The sequence below is a fragment of the Scylla paramamosain genome, chromosome 6 (assembly GCF_035594125.1).
Source record: "Scylla paramamosain isolate STU-SP2022 chromosome 6, ASM3559412v1, whole genome shotgun sequence".
Lineage (NCBI taxonomy): Eukaryota > Metazoa > Arthropoda > Malacostraca > Decapoda > Portunidae > Scylla > Scylla paramamosain.
The window spans coordinates 31,764,497-31,774,496 of record NC_087156.1 but is presented as its reverse complement, the minus strand read 5'-3'; the positions used below and the strand labels follow the sequence as shown (position 1 = coordinate 31,774,496).

Here is a 10,000-nt window from a genome sequence, read left to right as displayed (position 1 = left end):
CAGTAACTCGTGTCGTCAACACAGAACACAAGACAAAGATTACGTTATCGTCGTTGTGGTGGTGCACAAATGGATTACAGCTCTCATTCTGGTACTTGCAAATATCACCTTCAGCGACATTTAAGGAATGATAATTTTAAAAAAGTTAATACAAGTATAATGAAAGACAGAGTGCCTCGTAATGCATTTCAGATTTTGCTTGGAGAGAGAGAGAGAGAGAGAGAGAGAGAGAGAGAGAGAGAGAGAGAGAGAGAGAGAGAGAGAGAGAGAGAGAGAGAGAGAGACTGAGTGATACGATCTTTTCACTGTTTTGTTCACTACACCGCTCAGGGAAGCCTGTAAGATTTATAGGATATCACATGAATTCATCACAATTATGCTCGAACAGAGTCAGTCGCCACTTCCTGGTGAAATTTCTAAATCATAAGCACTGAAGTGAGCGAGATGGCGGCTACATATTTTCCGTTAAGCATTACTCTTGAGAAAACAAAAAAGAGAAGAAATAGTTAAGGATATATATATATATATATATATATATATATATATATATATATATATATATATATATATATATATATATATATATATATATATATATATATATATATATATATATATATATATATATATATATATATATATATATATATATATATATATATATATATATATATATATATATATATATATATATATATATATATATATATCCTTAACTATTTTTTCTTTTTTGTTTTCTCAAGATATATATATATATATATATATATATATATATATATATATATATATATATATATATATATATATATATATATATATATATATATATATATATATATATATATATATATATATATATATATATACATATTCTAGCAAAAAGACACGATGGGCCGAATGAATATCCACGAACTTTGTTCTGAAAACAGTTTTCACTACAGTGATCGACTCTATTTTTTCCCCATAGTTTACTGTCGCTTCTTTGTTTTTACCTGTATGCAGCGAGGGAAATCCTCTGCACTATGGCCGGGAAAATGTTAAGTGTTAATATGAGGACTGTATTATCGAATTTGCAATACACTTGCTCCTTATGCGTGAGCAGTGAGGAGCCAAACGGCTGTGATAAGTAAACAGTCATCACTGTGTTTCCGTAGGAAAGGTTGATCAGAGACTTATTTATTATTGTTTCCCCTGTCACCAAAATGAAATAATTTTGTAATCAAGATTACAAAATGAACCACCACCATAAAAACAGCTAATCAGTAATTCTGTCAAAATTTCCAATGAAGTCAACGTTTTACATCTTCACTCCCCGTTGCAGAATGAAGTGGCTCGTGTTGGGCGCATTCCTCGGCCTGCTGTGTCTGGCCCAAGGTGAGATCACGTCTCTTGCTCTCCGTAACCACCACGCCTTTCTTTGATCCTCTCATGACGCTCACCGCCACTGTCTTACGCTATATTCAAAATTTATTTATTTTTTTATATATATAAGAACATAAAAAAGTAAGAAAATACGGGAAGCTGCAAAAAGCCATCAGGCCTACACGTGGCAGTCCCTGTATGAAACCTATTTCCACCTATCGTCTCCATCCATAAATGTCTAATTTTCTTTTAAAGTTCCTTAATGACTCAGCACTAACAACCTGATTACTGAATTCGTTCTATTCATTTACCACTCTATTTGAGAACCAATTCCTTCCTATCTCTTTCTTGAACCTAAATTTGTTAAGCTTGAATCTGTTATTTCTTGTTCTGTCTTGATTACTGATTCTTCTTTATACTGATTCTAATAGACCTATATCTTTCCTATAATTTGGGGACCAGAACTGGACAGCATAATCTAGATGAGATCTAACCAGCGCCAATATAACTTTAATATTACTTCTACTTTTAACTCTCCTAATATCCTATTTGTACTATTTCTGGCCTCTATGCATTATTTTCTTAGACGGAGATCAAAGTTAACCCTAAATCTTTTTCGTTCCCTGAATTTATCAGGACTTCGTTGTTTACTGTGTATCTACTATACGGGTTTCTTCTATCTACGCTAAGTATTTTTGCATTTGTTAATATAAAACCCAGCTGTGATCTCACTAAAATTTTCTCTGTCTCACAACAAAAGGGGACAGTCACAGCCTGCCCTCTTCCTTCACACAAAACTACATGCACCTAATTACACACACACACCCTTCACTCAAAATTCTAAATTAAAAATGGTACTCCAACACCAGCCTCAGAGTCCCCATCTGGTGAGGGGAACACAAATGTCCCTAGGTTGGACTGGTCTTTTTGACACCCCCCTCAACTTTTTCTTCATTAACTTTTGCAACGTTCGTGGCCTTAGAACTAATTTTCAATCATTAGAACACCCCCTCACCTCTACTAAACCTCATCTTCTTCTCACTGAAACGCAGGTGTCTGAGGTGACTGATAGTAGACCCTTTTCTGTTCCCTCCTACTTTCTCTATCCTCGTTTTCAATCCAAAGTTTGATGTTGCGTCTATGTACGCAATGACTTAACCTGCTCTCGTGCCCACGCTCTTGAATCTTCCGAGTTTTACACCATCTGGCTACGACTACGTAGTCGCTCTCAAACTAAATCTATTTGACTATAAGAAATTCTTTGACTACTTAATTTCCAAAGTGGAGCATATTCTGACTCTCTTCTCTTTTGTGCAGATTCTTGGAGACTTCAGTGTTCACCACTAGCTATGGTTTTCCTCTCCCTTCACTGAACATCCTTTTGAACTAACTTTTAACTTTGCTGTCCTCCACGATCTAGAGCAACTGGTGCAATACCCTACTCGTATTCCTGACCGTCTAGGAGATACTCCCAACATTCTTGACCTTTTCCTAACCTCTAATCCTGCTTATGCTGTCACCCTATCTTCTCCACTGGGCTTTCTCCAATCACAATCTCATTTTTGTATCTTGTTCTATCGCTCCAATCCCTCCTCAGGATCCCCAAAGCGGAGATGCCTCTGGCATTTTGCCTCTGCTAATTGAGGGACCTGAGGAGGTTTTATCCTGATTTTCCTTCGAATGACTACTGCTTCCGTGTCAGAGACCCGTCTCAGTGTGCTGGGCATATAACAGAGGTGATAGTGTCTGGCAAGGAGGCGCACATTCCTCACTCTTCCTCTAGACCTAAACCTTCCAAATCTTGGTTTAATATAACCTGTTCTTGTGTTATACATGATAGAGAGGTGGCCCACAAGTGGTACTTGAGCCTTCCATCACTTAAATTTCATGCGCTTTATATTTCTGCCCGGAATCATGCCAAGTCTGTTCTTCAACTAGCTAAAAATTACATTAATAGAAAGTGTCAAAATCTTTCAAGATCTAGCTTTCTTCATGATTTCTGGTACCTAGCCAAAAACATCTCCAATAACTTTGCTTCTTCTTCTTTCCCTTCTTTATTTCAACCTAATGGCACCATTGCCATCTCATCTATTTCTAAACCTTAACTCTTTGCTCAAACCTTTGGTAAAAACTCTACCTTGGATGATTCAGGGCTTGTTCCTCCCTCTCCTCCACCCTCTCACTACTTCATACTGCCCATTAAGATCATTCGCAGTGATGTTTTCCATGCCCTCGCTAACCTAAACTCTTGGAATGCTTATGGACCTGACGGGGTCCCTCCTTTTGTTCTCCAAAACTGTGCCTCCGTGGCTGCACTTTGTTTATTGATACTCTTTCAATTCTGTTTTATCAACATCTACCTTTCCTTCTTGCTGGAAGTTCACCTGCATTCAGCCTGTTCCTAAAAAGGGTGGCCGTTCTAATCCCTCTAACTACCATCCTACTGCTTTAATTTCTTGCCTATCTAAAGTTTTTAATCTATCCTCAACAGGAAGATTATTAAACATCTATCACTTCACAACTTTCTATCAGATTGCCAGTATGGGTTCCATAGAGGTCGTTCTACTGGTGATCTGACTTTCCTTACTGACTCTTGGTCATCCTCTATAAGAGATTTCGGTGAAACTCTTGCTATTGCCTTAGGCATATCAAAAGCTTCTGATAGAGTCTGGCACAAAGCTTTAACTTCCAAACTACCTTCCTATGGCTTCTATCTTTCTCTCTGTAACTTCATCTCAAGTTTCTTTTCTGCCCGTTCTATTGTTGCTGTGGTAGACGGTCATTGTTCTAAATCTATTAACAGTGGTATTCCTCAGGATTCTGTTCTGTCACCCACTCTCTTCTAATTAATCAACAATGATCTTCTAAACCAAACTTCTTATCCTATTCATTCCAACGTTGGTGATACCGTCCTGCAGTTTTCCACGTCTTTTTGTAGTCGTCCAACCCTTCATGAAGTAAACAGTTCATGCAGGGAAGCCACAGAACGCCTGACTTCTGATCTCTAAAATTTCTGACTCAAGTAGAGCAAACTTAGTATTGTTCAGTGCCTCAAAAACTTAATTCCTCCATCTATCAACTCGGCACAACTTTCCAGACAATTATCCCCTCTTCAGTGACACTACTGTCTCCGTTTTCTACACTGAACACCCTCGGTCTGTCCTTTACTTATAGTCTAAACTGGAAACTTCACATCACATCTCTAGCTAAAAGAGCATCTATGAAGTTAGGCGTTCTGAGTCGTCTCCTCCAGTTTTTCTCATTCCCCACCAGTTGCTAACTCTGTACAGGGACCTTATCCGTCCATATATGGAGTATGCTTCACTTGTATGGGGGGAATTCCATTCATACCGTTCTTTTAGACAGGGTGAAATCAAAAGCTTTTCGTCTCATCAACTCGCCTTTTTTGACTGACTGTCTTCAGCCTCTCTGATCACCGCTATCTTCTAACGCTATTTTCATGCCAACTGCTCTTCAGACCTTGCTAACTGCATGCCTTCCATCCTCCCACGGCTTTACTGTATAAGACTTTCTTCTTTCTCTCATCCCTATTCTGTCCACCTCTCTAATGCAAGAGTTATTCAGTATTCTCAACTATTCACCCGTTTCTCTGGTAAACTCTGGAACTCCCTGCCTGCTTCTACATTTACACCTTCCTATGACTTCAACTTTCAAGAGGAAGGTTTCAAAACACTTAACCTGTAATTTTTGACAACCGCTTTTAGCTGTTCGGGGATTGGCACTTCAGTGGGCCTTTTTTTTTTTTTTTAATTACAGCTTTGTTGCCCTTGGTCAGTGCCCTTCCTACATAAAAAGAAAAAAAAAAACGTTTGTATCTGTCTGTCCATTCGTTTATCCTATCTAAATCTGCCAGCAATATATATATATATATATATATATATATATATATATATATATATATATATATATATATATATATATATATATATATATATATATATATATATTTATTTATTTATTTATTTATTTATTTATTTATTTATTTATATATCTTTATCACAGCTAGGGATGATACGGACGGAAGGTTCATCGCTGCCCACTCTACCAAGACCGCCATCTTTCTCTCAACCAGCACTACCACCGCGCCCTTCACCTGCTTGTTCCTTGCTAATGCCGCTGCTTGTCAAAGGCGACGGAGACGCTACTCTGTCATTGACAACGTGAAAATGACGGAAAAGGAGTAAGGAAATTTCTCATTAAGATGGCAAAAGGATATGAACCGAAAATTATAATTGTTTTGCACTAAACAAAATTTAACTTTCAGTAATTCCTACAGGGAGGGACTCCTGAAAAATACGTCACCCGATATGACCACTGTAACAATTGCTTTTTGCTGCAGGAGCCTGATATGCTAGCGTAATTACTGAGGATTACTTCTATACTCCTCCGACAATTTATAACACTCAACCAGTACGGGAGCTCAGACAGATCATGAGAATGTTGTTGTTCTTTTTCTTTTTAAAGTTATAAAACTCTCAATGTTCCAAGGATTCTGATATACGTAACCTCCAATCCAAAGTAAGTGCATATCTTTGCATTTCTTACAGTATTATGATGGGATTTCCATGACGTTTAATAGTAGTTTGGGCGAGGACAATAACAGCGGGAAAAGATGACACTGAACATCTTGATAACGAGCTGAACAAGGGTAACCGATTTAAGTTGCTTTGTTGGACAATTTTTTGAAGTGCAGTACGGAATTGTGGACAATGAAACTTTACATTATTACCACGAGTGTTGTATATATTTTGTTTTAGTTTAAATGCTTGATTTCCTGGGAAAGTTTTTAAATTTCTAAATATCGATAATATAACAAAGTACTTTATGATAAATTCAAAATTGAGAAGAGTTAACAGAGAATAGTCATGGATTGTAGATTTACATTTACCCTTATAAAGAATACATGTGATGTGTGTGTGTTTGTGTGTGTGTATGTGTGTGTGTATGTGTGTGTGTGTGTGTGTGTGTGTGTGTGTGTGTGTGTGTGTGTGTGTGTGTGTGTGTGTGTGTGTGTAAGAAATAAGAAGGATGTGTAAGGAGGAGAGGAGGAAGTGTAAAGGCAGGATATGTCGGAGTGAAGAGGTAAGAGTGAAGAAGAGGGGAAGGACTGCGAGAAAGGCGAGTGAGGGAGAGAAAGCAGGACTAAGGAGAGTAGCAGGATGGGTGTGAACATCAACAGACTGACAAGATACATAAATAAGTGGAAAAGCGTCTATCCAGCCTAGTGCCACATCCAGTACTTCACGTAGTACTAGTGCATGACCTTGTATTCACTTTCAAGGCATTTTGCCAACCAGTATGCGGCCCACCGTTAGGAAAAGCTTCAGAGTTCCGGTGTAGCCGTCTATGTACGAGTAGAGTAAATGGGGTCAAGACTCGATAAAACTGGGAAGTTAAAATACCCTTATTCATTTATCTCATATGAACATACGAAAATAAGGGAAGCTGCAAGAATCCATCAGGCCTACACGTGGCAGTCCCTGTTTGAAACATACCTACCTATTTCCTCCTATCATCTCCATCTATAAATTTGTCTAATCTTCTTTTAAAGCTCCCTAATGTCTCAGTACTTATAACATGATTAATGAGTCCGTTCCACACTCCACGCGTATTTCATTTTCCACCTCACGCGTATTTCATTCTCCACCTGCAACAAAGTCATACGGATGATCCTCTTGAAGGGACAAAATCAAATGGTAAGGCTGCGAGATTCTACTAAAACTTCAACATGTTTTCTTTCAGCCTCGTCTCCCTGTTTCATAACAGCACACGAGATTAGCGGGCAATCATGTAGGAAGTTTCCAAGGTAGGGATTTACTAGCTGTCCCAAGTTATGAAGTTCTGTACAAGAAGAAAAGTCAATACGAACCCTCTCTTAAACGATTCACTAATGCTTCGTAACTCCGCCATTTCTAACCTGCGAACCCTACCGTGACCACTCTGCAGCCGACAGGTGTTAGTGTGTTTGTTGACATCCTCTCAACTAACTACAGCGCTCGAGACCTTCCCTCTTAGGCAACAGGATCCAATCACAGAGACAACAAGGCATCAGGTGAACTGCCAGGGGAATTCAGCACGTCACAGAAGACAATCGATGCTTATGAGAACCCACGTTACTAATGGCGGAAATCAAATCAAACGTAATATATTTAAGTAAACAGAAGGCTAGAGATTTCTCAATTCCATGGTGAATATGCAGAGGGATAACATTTTACTTCCACTTGTAATGACATGAAAAACACTTCAGGGTGATACAGTAATATGGATCATAAAGGCTATATTGTTTAAAAACACGGTTTTCAACATATATAATGTCATTAGGACTTCATTATCTTTTTCATGGCCGTCATCTTCATCAACCATCTCAAAAATGTTCTAATCTCTGAACGCCCTCTCCCCCGTCATTGCACTGTCATATGCCAATATTTGCCAGTATTTCCATGTTGCAGTCCTGGTTGCTGCTTATATAGTGAAAAAGTGCTTATGCTTCTGGATTACGTCACCTTGTGAGTTCTATAAAAACAGTTCTCAACACTAGGGAAAAAAGTGCCTTGCGACATTCGTTAAATGTTTAGAGATAATCGCCCTTACAAGAGATACGAACTTCATAAGAACTTACGAAATTACTCTTTAGTGAACCTGGGCCGAGATCTATACGTATTTCCTGAATGAATAATACATCCATAGTACACTTCTGACTATATTAGAAATATTCGTCTCAATCAGTGGGTAATTTTTGTGTTTTATTCCCCATCAGGTCTGGACTGGAAGGGTCTTTGTTGGAGTCGAAAGACAGAACCAAGAGGGACGTACCTGAACCAGAGAGGGACGCACGCATTGCCCTCACCTTGTGGACCACCACCACGTCTACCTACACTATTACCTCCACCTCTATCAATACTTCCATCACATTTTCACTCTCTTACTACTGTACTGTTTCTGGTGCAAACAATCCTCCTGCATGTGGATAATTAACCATCGTTTCCAAGGCGGACTTGAGGCTGTTAGCGCATCCTCGGGAGAATGGAAGGGGCATGTCACTATTTTTTCTTTTTGTTTTAATATCTCGTGCAGTGGTGAGGGGGAATAACTTATTTATTTATATATTCTGTCCCCTTTTCTACTCATGTACTTATAGCATTCATCTAGGTTTTTCTATGATTTTAGTGCTGTTATTGAAGCAAGTTCTTTTTTCCTGAATTAATGATTACCAATGTTACTGAGCTGTGTGGCTGCCCGCACTCCGCGCCCCCCGGCCTGACGAGCTACGGTTCTCCTAGTCGACCACTGCTTCACCAAGAGTATGCTTGTATTTAATTTTGCAATACAGGGGTCAAATGTGTATGTATGAAAATAAATATTTAAGAGAATATATATATATATTTTTTTTTCATAGAAAATGAATGACCTTTTTAGGATAAGGAGTGTGTTATGCAAAGACATTTCCTAAAATTTGTATTATGGTTATGAAGTGAAAACTGAAATCCCTACACTGAATATTCAACTGTATAGTTAAGTAGAGAAAGCGACAAAATATGTTAACTGTATTTACAGTAATACGTTGTAAAAATTAAGAAGGTAAGTCTGGGGGCCAAAAGGAGCTTATTGATATTTCAGAAATTTTCGCAATGAACACGCTGCTATCAACGCAACACAAACAAACGAAACTGCAATGCCTTGTTTTCATGAAATAAAAGGAAAGAGAGAGAGAGAGAGAGAGAGAGAGAGAGAGAGAGAGAGAGAGAGAGAGAGAGAGAGAGAGAGAGAGAGAGAGAGAGAGAGAGAGAAATACTCATAAGATAATTTTAGGGAAAAAAGGGACTATACCGACGATAAACCGTTTTGAACTTGCCAGCACTTTCAACCAAATATTTATATAAGAGATTCTCCTGCTCATGTGTACTTTCAATATATATATATATATATATATATATATATATATATATATATATATATATATATATATATATATATATATATATATATATATATATATATATATATATATATATATATATATATATATATATATATATATACTTGTCGTTTTCCTCATTATTCAGGTATGCCCCTTATATTTATTTGAAGGCAACTTTTCCTTATCGGTTAGGTTAACCGAGCAGAAGGAAGTTAGGAGCAAAAAAGGATGCAGGCAAAGTATGCCCAAGCAGGTCAGAGTGACGCACTATATAACCCACAGGTACCACACACCTCTGCCTCCGCCCCTTAAATCAGCACAGGTTTCGGTTGACAAGACGTTTGTTCCGAAGTGGTCCACCGCGGTGCCGAAAAGGTTGTGCTCGTGTCTTTTTTTTTTTTTTTTTTTTTTTTTAAGAAACTCTTGCAAACTGAAAGACACTACATTACTTTTTTTTTTATTTATTTGTTTTAAACATTTTTACTCAAAGCAGCAGTATGTGGTACTAACTTCAAATTAGGAGTTCAACGTTCCTTTAGTCGCTGTATGAAATGCTAAAATGATAGAAAAAAGTCATTGTATGCAGACTGGTTTCATAGTGCCCGTTTGAACGTCAATGTACCCCCTGGCTAGCTATCAAGCTGTCTCGGCGCCAGCAGGCCTGCTCAGACGGCAATGTCCAGGACTGTGAGAGATGGA

The 10,000-nt window shown here is 38.0% G+C and overlaps 2 protein-coding genes across 4 annotated transcripts in view; one reads left to right on the top strand and one right to left on the bottom strand.

Moving 5' to 3' along the window:
* Nucleotides 1–10,000, bottom strand: part of LOC135101604 (uncharacterized) — a 41,764-nt gene that overhangs the window by 24,934 nt on the left and 6,830 nt on the right. The gene's annotated exons all lie outside the window — the stretch shown is intronic.
* LOC135101680 (uncharacterized) overlaps nucleotides 1–10,000 on the top strand; it is an 18,034-nt gene that overhangs the window by 3,682 nt on the left and 4,352 nt on the right. The window contains exons 3-8 of the mRNA XM_064006005.1: nucleotides 1–91; nucleotides 1,322–1,374; nucleotides 2,680–2,714; nucleotides 5,386–5,563; nucleotides 8,141–8,346; nucleotides 9,430–9,676. The exon at nucleotides 1–91 is cut by the window's left edge and continues 74 nt beyond it. Coding sequence (XP_063862075.1) covers nucleotides 1–91; nucleotides 1,322–1,374; nucleotides 2,680–2,714; nucleotides 5,386–5,563; nucleotides 8,141–8,346; nucleotides 9,430–9,676 — 810 coding nt within the window. The remainder of the gene's footprint in view (nucleotides 92–1,321; nucleotides 1,375–2,679; nucleotides 2,715–5,385; nucleotides 5,564–8,140; nucleotides 8,347–9,429; nucleotides 9,677–10,000) is intronic.